Genomic DNA, 19,904 nt, shown 5'->3' with positions numbered 1-19,904 from the left:
GCACACAAGTGATAACCAGCAGTGATTCTTTAAAACAGAAAGTTGTGGACTGAAGATGGTTGTGTACCGTGTCGTGAACCTTAGCAGCTCCTAGGTGGTCTACAAGATGGATGCCCCAGTGGCACCATGCAGGTCACAGACATGTAGGCTTTATCTAGTAGAATCAACCTGAACGAACAGAGTGCATCCATAAAGGGAAGAATAAATACTCCCCATGACAGGGCACCATTGCATATGTTGTGAATGATAAGGGTATACGTGTCTCAATAGTTCTTGATCTCACAGGTTAAGCATACAGACAAAATCTACTTTTTCAAATCCACGGATTTCCACTTTGAGGGTTCCTGTTGTGCCAAAAGCTAAATTGTTATGGGTAGTAAATGCTATGTAAAATGAGATGATTTTGAAAATTAGACTTATATGCACCTTGGGATCCTTACCTGCCCATCCTGTGGCGAAGTGACTTTGTGTGTAGAGCATCTCATTGCAGATTTTTTCCTTTAGTTGTTAGGAAGACGTCAACATTACAATCTGTTTCCTTCTGCAGATTCCTCACATTTGAATACTTTGGGCATCAGTTTGGATCTGGAAACCTTTGACATTGCTTTCCACAAATGTGGTTGCAGTGATGTCACTGGAGCCATATAGCACCCATCCTGGCTCCTTGACATTATGTTCAGTTTTTCCGCACATTTCACCTTGCTTGCAGCTTCTCTCCTTCACTATGAGGTGAAGACATTTTTGCTCTCCAAGTTATTCTGATGCAATACAAGAGACGGGGCCCAACCAAACATGACATGGTTTATGGCTTGATAGACCCATGTAATCACAGACCCACAAGATGACTGTGGTGTTTTGGCTACCTCATTGTACAACCTCTGCCCCTGTGTGAGTCCAAGCCTTATATTATGGCCTGCGCCAGAATTGACCGTAGGGGGTCAGAGACCGTGTATGTCAAGAGCGGGTACAAGGCCCAGGTTACCTTTTTGTTCCTACCCTTTTTAAAGGTATTTGAGGGGAAAGAATAGACACCATCAGAAGTAGAAGCAGCACTCCTCTTTCCTCAGGAGAACAAAATCTAGAGTTTTTCTCTGAAGACTTCTACTCTAGCACCCTCTTCTCTTGAGCCAGAATTAGTAGCATTGTCTCAGGATTTACCATTTCCCCGAGGCCAGGTACTGACACCTCTTCCTCCAGTGCCTAGGTTGATACTGCCATACCCAGAGATCCTAGTGGCCGGTGTCGATCTGGTATTCTTTCTCCAGGCCATGTTCAATATGTTCTGGAGAGTGTCACTCCACTCTGATATGCTTTTTTGGCCTTTGAGACTCATTGATACTCCATTTAGAGCCCCACCTTCGGCAATATGCGGTTCACCCCCAGAACCACCTGGCTTCAGCCCTTTGCCAGGCCTCTTGTTAGAGCCGCCCACTCAGATGCCAACACTGGCTCCTGCCCTATCTGTTGCACCACTATCACTACCTGTGTTCCTCCGGCCACTACTTCTACCCGCCCTCTTCATGGATACCTGGAGAAAAGGGTAAGGTCTCAAAGAGAGGCCCAGGGCCCTTTTAGAAGAAGGACAATACCAGGGTGAAGGAGCTGATAACCACAAACAATATTTAGATGTTATTCATGATCTCTTTGGATCAGACTCCAACCAACAGACCTCAGATAGCCAAGGAGATTAAGCTGACACGGACTCCTTGCTTTTTTCCAATGCTTTGGATTTGTTTGCTCTTCAGAATACCACTGGGAAGGATGTTGAACCTGACATCAAGATTGACCCAGTCCCAGCACCAAAACCTACAGAGATGTCTAGTTTTCATGCAGAGGTTAACAAAACTGAAATGTGGAATAACAGCCACACATCTTGTCTAACAGTGAAGCCCCTGTTCCCCTAAAATTAGACCTTTATTAAGGCAATTAAGGATCCATGCTCAAAGCCATCTTCATCAAACAGACAATAGCACAAAAAAATAGACCTACCCCAGGAGATCCTGCCATCTTATCCTTGCATCTCTCTCCGGAGAGCTTGGTGGTTCAAGCCTTCTCCACTACAAAATTGTAGCCCAGAGCATTTCCTACCTGCCCCTTAACAAGGAGTTTACAGATTTAGGATGAAGCCATTGGATAAACCTTCTTCATCAGGTAGGTTAGTATTGTGCTTATCGGATTCCACTTGAATTTTGAGATGCTACTCCCAAGACCTTTGGGACCAGCAGGTGGCCCCTAACTTACTGGGACATTTTTTTTAACTGTTTTTATTTGTAACAAGAATGCATTGGTGCATAGCATAATACAGTCATATTGGCATAATCAAAACAAAATATCGTCATCGTCCCATTACATATATTGAACCAGGAGTACACCGTCCAGCTGTCCCGGGAAGTTGCCCCCTTCTATGAATTACATCATTGAACCAGAGTCAAAAATATGATGGAACAATCAACTGGCCTATTCAGAATGACACATGGTGCAATTGTGCAGAAGTTCTCCCTGATGGCAAGGATTCTTCCCGTCACATCATCAGCACAGGCCTAGACACAGCAGACTTTATTACTAGGAGCTTGTCCAGTTTCTCGTTGGATGTGCAAAATACTTTAATGGATTTGCTGCTTGATGTGGAGCGGATTATTTTCAAATAGATGCAGCTCTTGAACGCTTCAAGGAAGGCAGAGCAACAACCAGATCTTTAAGGCTTTAGTAGATTACATAGGTTTGCCGCTTGTCTTTAGGAGAGGTTTTCATTCCAGAGAAAGATGATCTACACTGGGCTCTAAGCAGCAACAGGCTCCCTGGTCCGCTAGTATAGACTGAGAGGGAAGAAAGGCTGCCAACAGGTTCACCGTTCTGCCTTTCCTGCTTTGCTCCACCAGAGAAGCCTTAGTAGTTCCTCTGTTAGGGAGTACGTGATGCCAGTGGGAGGGTGGGTACACTTTCATTTTTTTATTTTTACAAGCGTGCATTGCATTTTTACAAGCGTGCATTGCAATGAACTAATGGGTTCTACAAATCATAGAAAATTGGTATACCCAGCCCTTCCACCAGCAGCACTACACCACTTCACCCAACACACCTTTTCTCCAAGAGGCCAACTTCAGATCCTGCAGAAGGGAGTAGTGACAGCTCTGCAGAAGAGAGCAGTGGAGTTGGTGCCAAAGCAGAAAATTGGGCGGAGGGGGCTACTCTTGGTACTTCCTGGTTTCCAAGACTGACTTTGCCCAATGCTAGAGCTCGGGATCCTGAACTGGTACCTGCACAAGAAGGAGTTGAGGATGCTGTCCCTAGCTCAGGTTTTGCCAGTGCTGGAAACCAAAGATTGTATGGTGTCCTTCGACCTTCTGCATTCATACTTTCATATACCGATCCTGAAGTCACCCAGAGTCCCTCCTTTTTATGGTAAGTTCTAGTGCTTTCTAATTCTACTTCCTTTTTGATTGATTGTGGCACCTTGATTCTTAACCAAGGTGATTGTCTTGGTCATGACCCATCTCAAGAGGTTGTAGGTCGTGGTGTTGCCATACCTGGATGACTGGCTGCCTAAAGTTGGTTTACCGTTAATGGTGTCTCACCACATGAAGTTGACAGCTTCACTGCTGTTCAAATTGAGGTTTTCAATCAAAGTACCCAAGCCTTCTCACAGCCTCCTGTTCATAACTATGGTGCTTGCTCTGAGCTTTTCCTCCTTATAGCATCTGGGACATTCAGAATGTGATTCCAATGTTGCGGCTGGGAGCTCGGGTTTCAATCCTGACAGTCTTGCGTCTACTTGGTGGGTTGGCTTCTTGAATCCTCCCAATCACACATGTATGCATGCTTCCGCAGGCAGTGGTTCCAACATTAGGGAGATCTGGCAGGGATGCTGCAGTGAACTATTAGAGATCAGAGGAGTCTTGAGGAAGGTTCTTCTGTTGTCTCCCACCGCAGCCTTCCCCCTGTGGGCCACAGTGATGACAGACAAGTGTGGTATTTCCATTCATAAAATGGTTCTGACATCTTTATCCTGTGCAGCATGCCTGTAGTGGATCTGTTTGCCACTCACAGCAATGCCCATTGCCTGATGTGTTGTGCCTCCAGCATCCTATGTAAAGAACTTTGGCGAATGCTTTCAGGTGGAGTAGAAGATTATGCTTGATTAGCCTTTTTCTCCCATACCCTTGATTCCTCAGGTTCTGAGGCAGATTTGGGAGGACCAGGGTCAAGCTTTTCTTATTGCCCTGGACTGGCAGAGATGGGTGTGGTTCACAGACACCCTGCACCTCTACCAGAGTGCTCCCCTCAGCCTTCCACTCAGTGGACCTTTTTCCTTAATCAGGGATCCTACACCCCAATCCTCAACGGTTCATGAATGGAGATTGATTGAAGCAATCAAAGTTATTTTCAGAGCCCACCAGCAGTGATCAGCGTGATCTTGGTAGCCTGTCTCCTCATTACTAAGTTGGTCTATTCTGCAATTAAAGTATAGTCTAGTGTGAGTCCGATTCCCTGACCCTTTGAGAGCAACTTTGGCTTAAATCCGCCCATTCGTGCTATGGGTGGCCCTCATGGTTGCTCAATAGCCACAGGGATATATTGCAGCCTTGTCATATTTGTTATGTTTCCCAGACCAACCTTCTGCACTCTGGTCGCCGTAGGTTGCCAGATTATTAATGGGTTTGCCTAACTTATTTCCGCCAGTCCCTTTTCTCATGCTGCAATGGAACTTAAACTAGACTTTCTTAATGGGTGCACCGTTTGACCTGCCTACATAATTGCCAGTTGAAGGTCTTTACGTTGAAGACCTTGTTTTAGATCGCTGTAACTTCAGCTGGTCATGCTATTGAGCTGCATACTTTGAGTGTTCGTCCATTTTTCACATGCTTTTCTGATAAGCTTGTACTGCAAGCAAAGGTAACTTTCCTACCTAAGGTGGTGTCCCCATTCCCTCTTAGGCAGTCTTTAAAGTGCCACGTTCTGTCCACCCCTGTACTTTACCAACGTGGAGAAACGCTTGCAAAGCCTGAACAGCACCTGTGTGGCAATGTCCTTCATCAGAATTACAAGGAGTCTAAAGGGAGTGTTTAAAAATACTGATAGTCTTCCACTCCTAAAACACAGTATACATCACAAATAAGGTACATACAGTACAGATGGTAGGAGAACAACCGACGGCATCCAACATCGAGGATCTAGTGGTTGTTACAGTCAAGGTCAACAGGATTTAAAGTGATGGAACAAGGAGAGCATGTCGAAGGGAAGGAAATTCTCCACCCCTCTACCCCAAGCCATCATAACGATGCGTCACATTTTGGGCTGGGTGGGGAGTGAGGACACACATGGGCTAGCTCAAAGTAAAAGGTCTGTGATTACCAGAAAGGAAATCTAGCACTACTTGGAGCTAAATGCCCTTTTCTGGTACTGAAGGTTTCAGAGCCGAATTCAAGGTATGGGAGTACAGATTCCAATAGAATGCCATGTTTTACCTAAAGACAGATTGGGGACCAGTATCCTACTCCCTCTAGCAGTACATCTTAAAATGGACAATGATAAGAAACCTTCCGGTTTTAGCATTTTACATCCCAGGTTTAGGAAACACTGACAAACTCGGCAAAAAAACATTTCCTACGTATGAGAACTAGAACAAGACCAGATAAATGATTTTTTTTCAGAAGTGGGGAACACTACAGATAAATCTGTACACAACAGCAGAAAATGCAAAATGTCATTCCTTCACAATGAAGCATTATCAGCAGCAGTACCCAGAGAATGTGCCGTTCATAAACTTACAAGCTGTTTGCTTACAGTTTCCATCCAGTATCATTGATTTCCATCGCACTGGATAAGTTCAGAGCATCCAACATGACTGTTTCTAGTGACCCACGGTGGCAGCGCCAGTCAAGTTACTCGCACACCATGCAGAAACCACAGGGTCTTTACTCAAGAATTCAATACATAAAGAAAACACTGAATGTAAAGATGGAAGGTTTTTACCCATCTCAGGAGAATAGCATTAGAATGCCTGTGTTCCGGTGATATCTGCATTTGGTCATCTAAAGCTACCAGCTAAAACATTGAGCATTATTACAGATCTGCTTAGGCCATCCACGAAGAAGTGCTACACTGTATACTGGCAAAGATGTCTAATATGATGCAAGAAGAAACACAAACTTTCTTGTATGTCAGAGGGAACAAAGATGTTTAGATGGTTCTCTGACATAATATCGAAACCAAACATATTGTGATACAAACATATCGTGTCAATAATATCGATCACAAAAATATCGTTTTTCTATACATATAATGGTAAGTACAAAAATATTGTGTGTGTGTGTGTGTATAAGTACATATATGTATGTATGTATGTATATATATATATATATCCAGGTACTCCGATTTACATGCGCAATCCTGCACAAACAAAATGACGTGTGTGTGTGTATATATATATATGTGTATATATATATATATATATACACACACAGATATACATTTAAAAACAGTTACTATTAAGGGCTCGATTATGAATGGCTCTGACTGTCTTCCGACTGCCCTATTACAATTAAGGTGGTCAGATCACCATTGCTTCGCCGCAGCTGCCAGGGAACAGCCGTTTCTTGGCGGCGGTGTAGAGGCCAGAGTAGGTTGGTGGCAGCTCCTACTCGGTCAGCTTGGACTTGCAGTGGCATTATTTTTTAAAAGTATGCTCTATTGTGTTATTCCCTTTTAAATCGCTGCTGAAACTGATTTCTTGTGCTGAAGCGCTCACGCTGAATTTCATCATTTTAATTCTGTTTTGAGTATTGCATACCTGTTGGCTTCACTCCAGGGTGCGGAGGTGTGCCTTCCCTGCCCCGTTCCACCGTGGCTTGCTGTGCCGATTGTGTGGAGGGCGGGCGGCCATCTTTGGTGTAGTCCCGGACCCCGGCTGGGCTAGTGGCAGCGCTCTAGCTGGGGGAGGGAGGTACACATATAAAATGCGCATGCCTTTTCGGACGCTCAGCGGGCGCGCCGCTGGTGCTCCGAAGGAAAGCCAAAGGTTAGCCCGTCTGCGCCTGTCCGCGCGCCTAGCGCCACCAAGCTGCCCATTTTACTTCTCTTCCAGTGGCTGATCTAAAGAGGTACTCCCAGAAGGAGCTAATGGCTCTCAATAACGCCATTTGTAAAGGCACTCAGTCGTGGGTGGTCTCCGATCGCTCCCATAAAATCTGTCCTTTGTGCAACTTTGCCCTCCCACCAACTTTGATCGCTCCCGCCTCTATAATCAACACCAAAAATATAATAACTGCATCCCTAATAAACGCTCGCTCTATGGTCAAATACGCTACTGACATCTTTAAGTTGCTGTCTGATGGCAATCTTGACATTTTGTTCATTACAGAGACGTGGTTAAACAGCTCCTGCGCCCCTGTGGTTGAACATGCCATCCCGAGAGGCTTCAAAATCATTAGGGCTGACCGCGTAGCGGGGGGTGGCAGTTGACTTTAGTTTTCACAGTGAGACTTCCAGTGAACTGGGAGACGGGGAGGTTCTTCATTTCTCCCTTGTTCTCTCACCCCATTTCACGATGGGTGACACACTGATTTACCGCCCCCCAGGCCCTTCTGGACCCTTATTTAAGGCGCTGGAGGATGTGATCGTACCCCGGGCCTTGAGGTTCACAACGTTTCTCCTTCTGGGGGATTTCAACATTCATGTAGATGTGAGTGAGTCGCTGGACTCACTAAGCTTGTTGGAATCCCTTAATTTAGTCCAGCTGTCCCAGTGGGTAAAACTGCCTACGCACTCGGGTGGCCACCTTTTGGACTTAATTTGCTCTAAATTTGATTTAACAATATCCGACCTCGAAGTTCTTTCTTGGTCGGACCATAGGCTAATTATGTTTTCTTGGCCTCTAGCTAAATCTCCCTGCTCCATCCTGCCTAACACCTACCACCAGAAGATTAACCTGTCGGCCTTGACCAACGCTCTTCAGCAGAGCCGTCCAGTGCTTGGCTCCGAGCTCTCCGCTGCTGTGCAGCAGTTTGACACCTGGATCTGCTCGGGGTGAAGGCCTCTGTTAAACAGGGCACTGGCTCAAATAAGCTCTCTACACCCTCCAAGCCCTAGTTTTCACATGCCCTGAAAGAACTGAAGCTTAATTTCAAAAAGCTGGAGAGATGTTGGAGACGCGCTTATTGCTCTACTGCTAAGGGGGCTCTATTTGCGGCTCAGAGGGTATATTATGCTGCCATAAGATCGGCTAAGAGCGAATACTATGCAGGCAAGATTTCAAGGGCCAATAATAACATCAAGGAAATCTTTTCTATTGTAAAAAGCTTTCTTTCCCCCTGTGCCGAACAACCATCGGTTACCTCTTCCGCACAATGGTGTGAGGATCTGTCCTCTTTTTTTTTTTTTATAGACAAAATTGTTGGGATTCAGGACAGCCTACGCACCATTTGTCAGGATCAGAGTAACCAGGTCATGACTCTCTCCCGCTCCTCTCCCCCTCTTTCTCATGCTTTTATTGCATTTTCTTCTCCTACAGAGGCAGCTACTTTAGCTGTCCTCAAATCCATGAAGTCTGGGTCCCCCACTGACCCTTGTCCGGCCCGCGTCCTAGGGGGTGTGGCGGAGGTGGTCTACTCCAAGGTCGTAGAGATTATTAGCCTCTCGTTCAGGACAGCTAAGGTCCCCGACAGTTGGAAACAGGCCAAACTCCTGCCGCTTCTCAAAAAGTCAGGAGTAAACTCGGATGTCCTAGCCAACTATCGCCCTATTTCTCTGCTTCCAGTGTTGGCCAAAATATCTGAGAAAATTGCATTCTGTCAGCTGGATACCTTCGTGGAAGACTCCCATGCTCTCCATCCTGCTCAATCCGGGTTTCGTGCTGCCTACAGCACGGAGTCCGCACTGGTGAAATCTCTGAGGCTATCGGAGTTCCTGGACGCCGGCGGCAGAGCGGTTCTGATTATGTTAGACCTCTCTGCTGCTTTAGATACGGTGCCCCATCAGCTGCTGATTTCCTGGTTGGCATCCATTAGTTTTGCTGGTTCCGCATTAGAATGGCTGACCTCATTCCTGACCAACCGGACTCAGCAGGTGTGGATGCCCCCCTATGCTTCTTCGGCCAAGTTGCTTTCTACCGGGGTACCACAGGGGTCTACATTAAATCCACTGTTGTTCAACATCTATTTGACCCCCCTGATTTTCTTGGCTGAAGAATTGGGGGCAAAAATAATTGCCTACGCTGACGACACGCAGCTGTTGTTCACCTGGCCGGGCACGGATCTGTACACTTCCTCGGTCCAGACCTGCCTCTCCTCAGTCTTTACCTGGCTCGCTCTGGCACAACTAAAATGCAACGAAAATAAATCTGAAATACTTCTCTATGGGCAGTGTCCACCTAATTTTAGAGAATGCTTATGGCCGCCTGATGTCCCATTCCCCAGTACTGTTGGCAAACCAGCTAAAAACCTGGGAGTCTGGTTTGGGGAAAACCTAATATTTGATGAGCACATTAAAAAGATCACCTGCGGGTGCTTTGGCACTCTGAAAGCTCTCTGTAGGTTATTTTCCCTGTTGCCAAGGACATCCAAAGAGACAGTGGCAAGGGCGCTCAACCTTTCTCGCCTCGATTACGCCAACGCCCTGTTCTCTGGCATTCCTGCCTACCTTACCAACCGCCTTCAAATCATACAAAACTCGGCGGCCAGACTCCTCTTTAACATCTCACGGCAGTCTAGCGTCCATCAACACCTGCGCAGTTTACATTGGCTCCTTGTCACACAGAGGGTTGTGTTTAAATCCCTTACTTTTGCTCATAGAGCCATCCACGATCAAGGGCCGGCGTACTTGATGAAGCGCTTTGCCTGGTACTTACCCACGCGGCCACTACGATCAACCTCCCAACATCTGTTGGTTGTTCCCCGCTTTAAACGTACCCGCGTTGGTGGCCAGTCTATCACCGTTAAGGAGGCCACAGCCTGTAACACTCTTCCACCGGCGCTTCGCGCTACTCAGGATTTCAATCTTTTTTAAAAATCCCTTAAAACCCACCTTTTTTAACTGTCATTGTAACTATTCCAGCTCTCTCCTGTCTAACTGCATTTCTACGCGCCAGGATACTCCTGAGTAATTGAGCATGCTACAAAACCACTAATAACATAACATAACACATTCGTGGCGGGACTGCGGCAGTCCCCCCAAGCATATTACAAGTTTCCTCTCCGCCACGGTTTTTATGGCAGTTCCTCCTCCTTGAAAACCGTGGCAGAGAGGAAGCAAAGGGGGCTCTACAGTGCCCACTTGTGTCTCGGGCCATGGGGTGCAAAACTTGTGCCCCCCTGTGTGCATGCACCCCAGATAATGGGCGGCATGGACTTTACAGTCCCTGCCTTGCAGGAACTGATTTTTGGCGTTCCCATTGCGATGCCCATTTTCAGAGGCACCACCTTGGGAACATTAAGAAAAAGCCTGCCACATACGGGAAACGCGTGTAATATGGCAGGTGGCCCGGCCAGGTTTGGCGGTGCAGTGGAGGGGCGGGGCAGTCTCTGCGCTGCACCGCAAAACTCGTAATCAGGCCCTAAATATGTTAATATAACATTAATATAATGTAAATTAAATATTTAAATACTATTTAAAGATAGATATAAATAAATACTCAACTAAACACACACATATGGATATATTTATATACACACTTATAATATAAAACTTGAAAAAAATATATATATATTAATTATCTGTTTGAATTATCTGTTTTAAAATATACCAATATAATATATCTGTGTATATGTGTGTGTATATGTATGTATATATGTTTGTGTATATGTACACACACACACACACACACACACACACACACACACGCACACACGCACACACGCGCCCTGGGTTGGACTTGGGCACCCACACTAGAAGCTGAGGAATGGGATCTCCAGAGCTGAAATCAGCCAGGGAGGCAGTGCGCGGGCCCCCCTGCCTTCAATGTAAAATTTTTAAAAGGGGCCAGCCACCTGGGGATAGGGTCACCTGGGCCGGAAACGGCCCAGATAGCGGGTCTGCTCTTTCATAAGGAGCATATCAGCGCACAAAGTAGTTTTGTTCAGTGCAAGGAACTACTGTGGCAATGTGTGCTTTTTAAACCCAAAACAATTTTTGCTTTGGCCAATGTTTTTTATAATGGTGAGGGCCCGGCATCTCCCACACCAATAAGGTTTTACAAAAAACCTTGCCAAAACAAGTCACACATTAACAAAACCAAACAGCTGACCATCAATTTCAGACCTGCTGCCTTTGCCACTGCTTATTATCTTTGTTTCCCATAATCTTATTGGAACTGGTTACACTGATTTTCCGTTATGAATACATTTGGGAAATGCTAGCATACATCAACACATTTTACTAAATGATGTTGCAAAGAAATGGTATACAAAATCTTACAGTAGTTTAGCCAAATGTTTTTTTTCCTACTTGCATATTTTTGTGAACATTATATTTTGAAAGCAAAGACTCCTCAAGCTTGTTTTGAAGCTTCTGCAAATATTTGCATCAAATCAGAGCGCATTCTGGGAGCATTATACATAGCTTCATATTGCGAAACTTTGAAAACATGTGTACACATTTTTATACTGAACCACTGTCAGTGGTGCTGTCTGAGCTTACAACATTTTACTTAGTTCACTCACCCTATTAATAAAGGCTTTGCATTAATGAACCATAAATACAGGTTTGAACAGCATTAACACATGGACACAAATATTACCTTAACTGCAGACAATGTTTTTCACTGATCCATAATGTGCTACTGTAACCTGGCAGCCAAAAAGTTTGTGCCGTAGTGGGTTGGGCCTACTTGTCCCAAGAACAAAATACACATTAAAACCTATTGCCCTTGACCTCAAACAATATGTCCTGGGTGTCTGGCTATTAGAATGACACATCCCTGCCCCCTCCTACACCATTCTGCGAACGCGACTTGTGGTGGACTGCTGGTTGGGAAATGAAGTCCCCTCGGATGCCGAGGCTCCTTTGGTGCTAACTAGACCTCCATTTATTTCCAGTAAGTCAAACACAGCGGGATTGCTGAGAGGTGTTTGGAGGCCATGCCCCCTTACTCCACCATTTTGCAAAGGCGCCTCCTTGCGCACTCCTTGTTAGGAGAGATAAAGTCCTATTGGATGCTGACGGTTCTTGGAGGTGCCAGAAGCCCTCCTGTTACCTCCAGTAAGTCCGACAGCAGGATTTCTGAGGTGCTCGGAGGCCCCACCCCTTTTTTCCGCCACTCTGCAAACGTGACTATTGGTTGAACATTCATAGAAATTCACTGAAAAAAACAAATGTTACAGGGACGTTATAGTTAGGCTCAGATTTCACTGCTACAGAACTGGTAAAATTCAGCAGTTAGTTACTGGAGCTAACTATAACTTACGCCCCCAAAATGCACTGCTTATGACCTCACATATTGCACCACTCATGGAATACGTCCCTGTAACCTTTTTTTTTCAGTGTATGTACATATATATATATATATATATATATATATATATATATATATATATATATATATATATATATATATATATATATATATATATATATATATAATGTTGGTATATTTAAAAAAACAATAGCAAATTCATTCAAATAAAGATTTTAAAAACATATACTATATTTTATAAATATATATAATATCTATCAAAGCTCCACTTCCCATAAGAAACATACTGCACTCACGGGGCCCTTTGAAGATGGTTGATTTACAAGGACACGTTTCAGCGCTCTGCCTTCATCTGCTTGTGTATCAAAAAATGGCACAGCCTGTCGTGATGGCTTTTAACAGGTAAGTTCAATCCCATTGGAGATGGCACATAACGTCAAAAGAGGACTCAGACCCAGCGTCTCTTTCCGGGATGTATTCTGGGATTTAAAGTCCATTCAAGTTTTTTATTTTTATTTGTGTGGGGGGGGGGGGGGGTGCACCTTGTCCCTCTCCCTTATCTGGTTCTGTAAAAGTTCTTCCCTTTCCCCGGCAAGGCTCCAAGAGTTCTGGGGTAAACATCTAGTGTTGTGGTTCTTTGTGTGTGGTGGGAAAAAGCGCTTTAAAGTGTAAATGGGGCAGGAAAGAAGAGTGGCCCCTAGCCACCCTTGTAGGATGGCCCATTCTTCTCACACCTAGTTCCCCTGTGTCTCACTGTCTGTTGGGTGAATACAAAAAAGCCCAACAGCAGAGCCATTTAAAGTCATGGAACACAGGACACTGGCAGAAGGCACAAATGGTTAGGCCAAGAAACTGCCAACTTATTAAATGTTACAAAAGGGGATAATGGACAGAGAGTTTGAGCACATCAAACACTCACCCCCAGTCAACTGATCTGGGTTTAATCCATCACCATTCTTTAGCCCACTCAGCCACCCCAGTTCAGACATGGCCATATGCAAATCAGTCTGACCCTGTGCCTCATGGAAACAGGCCAGCCCGAACTGCCAAGCCATGTCTTCCCTGGACCAGAAACAAGCATCCTGGGACTGGTTTTGGATTCATAATCCTCATCAGCCAGGCTATCTTGAATCCAGTGGCCAAGTGAGCAAGGGACTCACGTCTGAGCATACCCTGCCAACTTAGGGCGAACAAAGCGATACAAAAGGGGATAATGGACGGAGCGTTTGAGCAAATCAAACACTCACCCCCAGTCAACTGGGGATGAGTGTTTGATTTGCTCAAACGCTCCGTCCATCCTCCCCTTTTGTATCGCTTTGTTCGCCCTAAGTGTGGCAGGGTATGCTCACTGGATTCAAGATAGCCTGGCTGATGAGGATTATGAATCCGAAACCTGTCCCAGGATGCTTGTTTCCGGTCCAGGGAAGACATGGCTTGGCAGTTCGGGCTGGACTGTTCCCATGAGGCACAGGGTCAGACTGATTTGCATATGGCCATGTCTAAACTGGGGTGGCTAAGTGGGCTAAAGAATGGTGATGGATTAAACCCAGATCAGTTGACTGGGGGTGAGTGTTTGATTTGCTCAAACGCTCCGTCCATCATCCCCTTTTGAATAACTTACTAAATGTGGCATTTCCAAAATTATGACTTAAAATCCAACTTGGAGTATTTTAAATGTCAATTAATTTGAATCTAAATATGTCATCTCTACCTGCTCCCCTGTCAAAAGTTAGCACTTAAATGAAATAAGTTAACATTGTGTTAGCCAATGGAAGTGATAGGCCTTACAGTAGTGAAAAAACAACTTTAGGAGTTGTTCACTACCAGGACATGTAAAACTTAAGTGCACATGTCCTACTCTTTTAAAAAACAGTGCACCCTGCCCTATGAGCCTTTAGGGCCTACCTTTGGGATGACTTGTATGAAATAAGAAGGACGTTTCAGGCCTCGCAAAAAGTTTATTATGCCAGTTCGAAATGACAATTTAAAACTGTGTTACAGTCTGCAATGGTAGGCTTGAGACCTGTTTTAAAATTATTTTTTTGTGGGTGGCACAATGAGTGCTGCAGGCCCAATGGAAGTATTTAATTTACAGGACCTGGGTACATGTAGTACCATATTCTAGGCACCTATAAATAAATTAGATGTGTCAATCAAGTGAAGGCCAATTTTGCCATGTTTTAGGGAGGGAACACAAGCACTTTAGAACTGGTTAGCAATGGTAGAGTGCACATAGTACTAAAGCCAATAAAAAAACACATCTAGCAAACAGGAGAATTGAAGGCAAAGCGTTTGAGGTAATACTACACCAAGGATGTCATATTTATCAATCTTCAATGCACACTTTCACAAGACGCTATTGTGTAGACATTAACACCCACAAGAAGATGGAGGTAGGAAAGTACTGAAACCATTGTTCTCTTGAAACTCCCCTGCACAGGTAGATGGAACATTGAGATCTAATCTATGCTCACCATGTGAATCTAGAAGAGACTTCACACCGCAAAAGAAACCAGCTACCTGCAAATATGTGTTTTTAGCTTGATCTTCTAGATCAGGAACAACAAAAATAATCTAGAATGGCAGACAGTTGATTGGGCATTTTGGGCTTACTGTTGACTTCAAACTCAGGCTACATCCATGTTGGTGTGCATTTGAACCCAACCATTAGATGGCAGAAATATGCACAGCTTGTGAATCTAGAACTTCATGCTGCAAAACCATAATTACATGTAAGCAACAGATTTCTTGATTTACCTTAAGATACTCTTTATGAAGAGGCTTTGTGATTGCCAGTGCTGCTATGAATACTCTAGAGCAGTGGTTCCCAACCTTTGACTTTTGAGTACCACCTATGAGTCCCTACTGGAAGCCGGGTACCACCCCGCCCCCCCAGCAAAAGTACACTTACAAGTACACACCAAATACTATAATTACTAAAGAATTTATTATTTGATATTGAAAATAAATATGCAAAAATCAAAAGATTTTAATGGGAAGGTTGGTGCTGCATCTCTGCGTCTAACTTTTTATTGTTTGGTTTTATTTTGCGGTATGAGGCGTGGGAACAGCCTCGCAAATATTGTTTGACCACCCCCTGTATGGTGCAAAGCGAGTACAGCGAGCAAGCCTGACCACCACAAAGGGGGGTGGCAGGGAGTCTCCCCTCAAAAAGAATTTGGAGAAAGATGGTGCAGTGTACAACACATTGGTCATTATATATTGCAGCAGGCATATTAACCATCTGTGCTACCTTACATGAGTCATAACTGCCATTTGGCAACACTCCCATCTCTCTCCAGCAGGTACATTAATCACTGGAGTTATCTTGACACTCGTATTGTTGCCGGAAAACTTCTGGTTATACAAGGAACTTTGCAGTGCTTTTAAAACAGATGCCCCAGTACCCACTGGGAATGGGTCACTGAACCCTGGGGGGTCCGCAGACCAGAGGTTGGGAACCACTGCTCTAGAGTTTGATACCCGATTCCGGTTTAAGGTGGACACTAAGCATTGTGTCTGGCTCTTGAATTAAATCGGACCGACTTGGCATGCTTTTGTTTGGTAGGTCAACATATTGCTGTAAGCGTAGATGTTTTTCTGGTACTAACTCTGTGACCCTGAAAGGAGCAACTCATGAATGTCTGTTTTCTGTCGTTCAGTTCTCATGTCTTACTCTGCCAATCTCCACCACAGTCAAATGTATTTTCTGTATCTCATCCAGATTCAAAGCTGCAGTATGTGAATATTTGTCATCTCTGTCTTGACATACTGTTGTATGGTACAGACTTCCAATAGCTGGGTGTTATTTGTTCGTGTATTAAAACCTGTCACTGAGGATCCTAAAGAGGACAGTTAACCCTGCAGCTTGAGTTTAATCACTGAAGTATGAAGATTCTGGCTTGCAGCCTTCCCTTATCAAATAAGTGTATTCTCAAAGTGCTAGAGGGAATTAAGATGCTCACTGATGAGTCAAAATGTTATAACATTGACATGAAAGAATATCATGCATGCGTTGTACATTTGTATCATTGACAACATAGGCTTCTACAAGACGCTCTTAGATCGTCCGTTTCACTCCAGAAAATATTCCAAAGCTTCTAGCTTTGTTCACCTCTGTACCCATTGTTACACCAAAGTAACCTTTCCCATAGACCTCTTTGATCAATGTGTTTATCATACTAAACTGGTTTCACATCTAAAGCAAAATGCGTGATAAAAATAAGCAGCCTGAAAAGACTTGAGTTTGACGGGTTGCTTGCTGACAGCCTTTCAGCGCAGCCAATTCTTAATAAGCATCCATGAGGGCAGGTGTTTCTACAAATTCATTATTTGGTGTTAGAGAATGTTTGGAAAAGTGCTGCTGGCCACACAAAACATAGGGCCCCAGATTGTCAGACAGAGTAGTGTCCATCCAGATGATGGCGGACTTTACCTCCACCATCCTGATGCTACTCAGCCTGCCAAATTAGAGATGACCGCTACCCTGTGGTCATCTCTACATTGAAAGGAAGCACCATCACTGCAGTTTCTTTCAATGTCCTAAATATTTGGTGTACAGCTACCTTCAGTTTTAGAGCACATGCACCAAACTATTGACTACCCCCTCCCCAAACTAAACTCCCAAAGTGTAAGTTTATTTTTGAAAAAAAAAAAAAAACTGCAGACATGCCCCCCCAAACCACACACACACACACACACACACACACCCACCCACCCCCTGGCAGTGTTCTCCAAGTAATTGCTTTGTAACTGTCACGGCGGACAAGAGTAAGAGTCCTTACACGATCTACCTTAAGTTTGATCGATGTAATGATGTCCTTCCTATGATAGTCCCTCCTCCGTCAGGCTGCCGGATGAAGTATTTAGTCTACAGAGCCAATGGAGACACTGTTGACTGAATACTTAAACATCTGCCTGTTTCTAAATGAAATGGGCAGACCCAGGGTTTGGCAAGCATGGTGCTCTGTAATTTGCAACAGAGTACCCTGTATGCCAAACTTTAAATTGGGCCCTTAGCTTCCAGATCAAGACTATGAACTACATGGTGGCAAGATGAGGATGTCCCTATTTTTGGCATTGTTATTCAGTGTATGCATGACTCAAAAACAACTACCTGATCCAGCATTGTACCATAAACCATCTAGCAACAAGCATCCAGAATTACATGTTCGAGGCATATGGGCTGCAGATGGTACATTTATGAATAGATCGCCATCTGGTGTTGGGCTCGGATGATTGCACTTTGTTTTTCTTCTGGAGAAGTCTTTGTCGTCATAGGTGACTCCTCCTCTCGGTGTTAGTGCGCATGGGCATCGGAATTACATTTTCTAGTGCACAAATGTTTCTTGAGAAATCCAAACTAAATGGTTGGCTTTTTTGTATGTTTCTCTTTCCAGATGTCACTTCTGTGTCGGTATATCATTCAGATGAAACCTTCTACTTTGACAAAGAAAATGTTGGCAGAAGAAATAGCCAAGCACCAAAATGATTTTCCTGAGCAGTTTGTATATGCAAAGACTGAGCAAGAGGTACAATATAGAGTGTTCTAATTCTAATGATCCAGATTAAGAAACCGCACTTACTCTAGCTAGAAGTGTAGAGCATTCTGAATTTTGTGTGAAGGAAATGAATAAGAATGTAGGTGCTCAGGAATCCAGACTCCTTTAGAAACGAAACAGTTTGAAAAGCAATGTGGTAAAGTACATGGTGTCAAATCACAATATCGTGACTCTATGGATCATGATAGGACTGTGCGGAGTAAGAATGATATTTTGTTTTTGTTGTAGAAGCAGGGTTTATATGGGCAATAGCAGGAGTTGGTTGGCCATAAATGTGTCTTTTTTGAAGTATGGAAAAAAGGGGCACTTTTTGGTTGTGCAAGTCCAGTTTATATCGGAAAGGTTTGGATCAATGGCTGAAAATGCTTGATGACAATGTCGATGGTGACTTTGTTTAGAGTTTGTCTGAGGGTGAAGTTGCAGAGGAAGTTGTGGAGGCGACAACTATGGTGAAGTGTAAGAAAAGAAAGCCACCTTATTGTGATCTCCATCAATGAGTTGGTAGCGAGGGTGATGGCAGATTCTGGGTCCCAATAACGTTGATAGGTGAGGATGAGTTTAGTAAGCTCCTAGTATTAAGCCCCAGCAGTCGAGCATAGACTTTTGGTTATGGGGTCAAAGGGGTGGAAGTTTTGGGAATGTTTGAGGCTGAATTGGGTATTTGAAGGTTGTGTCAAACGGGGTACAAATTCTGGTTATTTCAACATAGTATTAGATCCGAACCAGCCTGATCAGGTTGCGTCTAGGCAGAAATAGTTCAGCAATGTTTATACTTGTGTTAGTCAAGTGAGGGAGTGCATTCAGGTTAGTTTGCATACTGGCATATTTTCTGATGAATTGGGAATTTAAGAGGTATCCAACATACAATTATTTTGAAGGAGAATGTGTTACTTGTTGTACATAAGGAATACATGGTACCACTTGAATTGAGAAAGGAATTGAAAGCTGAACTGGACAAATTGTGTGCTCCGGGAGAATTGAACATTGAGGGTTCTGAATGGTTATCTTCCGTAGTTTTGGTACGCAAAGCAGACAACTCCTTGAAGTTCTGTGTAGATCTATGTGATTTAAACTCCAACATTTGGATGGATTGCCAAACTCTGCCCAACATCAATGATATGTTAATCTCATTACAAGGGTCAGTATTCTTTACATCCCTGGATTTGTCTGCAGCTTACCATTGGATGGTATTGAGCAAGGATTCTAGGCAGCTTACATCGTTTGTGATGCTTGCTGGAGCAGATCGGTATGTGTGCATGCTATTTGGACTTGCATCTGTGTCATCTGTTTTTCAATGATTGATGGAAATTCCGTTCCAGTGAATGCTTGGCGTATAATATTTCCTTGATTACCTTCTCATCTATGGCAGGAATGAGGACGAACATGATGAGATAAGTTTGTGTGGATGTCATCAAGAAATGAGAGTAAACGCTCCAGAAGGATAAGTGTAAATTTAGTCAACACTGCTAGTATCATTTAGGCAGTCACAAATCTAGTGAATGAATTGAACCTAGGGTCATGACTTTAAAAGCAATTGAAGAACACCTGCCCCTAAAGATATAGACAAGGTGAGGTCATTTTTAGGTCTCAGTGAATATTATGCCAAGTTTGTGGGCAAATTGGTTAAAACAAAACTGTATCTTTACTGAAGAAAAAGTTCATGTATAATTGGAGGGGGCTGCCTTGCAGAGACGTGGAAAGAGGCCACGCCGCTTTTGACACCTCTATGCAACACAGCCCCCTGGCGCATACAGGAGGTTCCTGGTGGGCTAGTTGGTCCCCAGGGACCCACAGTATTCAAGGGGAATTAGTTCCCCCTCTACAAACGCGGAAGGGGGCGCGTTTGCAGAGTGGTGCAAATTGTCACCTCAAGCCCTGCCCCCTCCCTGCACCACTCTGCAAACGCACCACCTGGCGCGTTTGCAGAGGGGGAAGTA

The 19,904-nt window shown here is 44.2% G+C and overlaps 1 protein-coding gene across 3 annotated transcripts in view; it reads left to right on the top strand.

Annotated features, from left to right (window-relative positions):
• Positions 1–19,904, top strand: part of SLF2 (SMC5/6 complex localization factor 2) — a 374,767-nt gene that overhangs the window by 274,991 nt on the left and 79,872 nt on the right. For all 3 annotated transcript variants that reach the window (XM_078643649.1, XM_078643650.1, XM_078643651.1), the window contains one exon: positions 17,806–17,937. In XM_078643649.1, the coding sequence (XP_078499775.1) occupies positions 17,806–17,937 (132 nt within the window). The remainder of the gene's footprint in view (positions 1–17,805; positions 17,938–19,904) is intronic.

The sequence above is a fragment of the Lissotriton helveticus genome, chromosome 5_1 (assembly GCF_964261635.1).
Source record: "Lissotriton helveticus chromosome 5_1, aLisHel1.1, whole genome shotgun sequence".
Lineage (NCBI taxonomy): Eukaryota > Metazoa > Chordata > Amphibia > Caudata > Salamandridae > Lissotriton > Lissotriton helveticus.
This window is presented reverse-complemented; position numbering and strand designations above follow the sequence as displayed.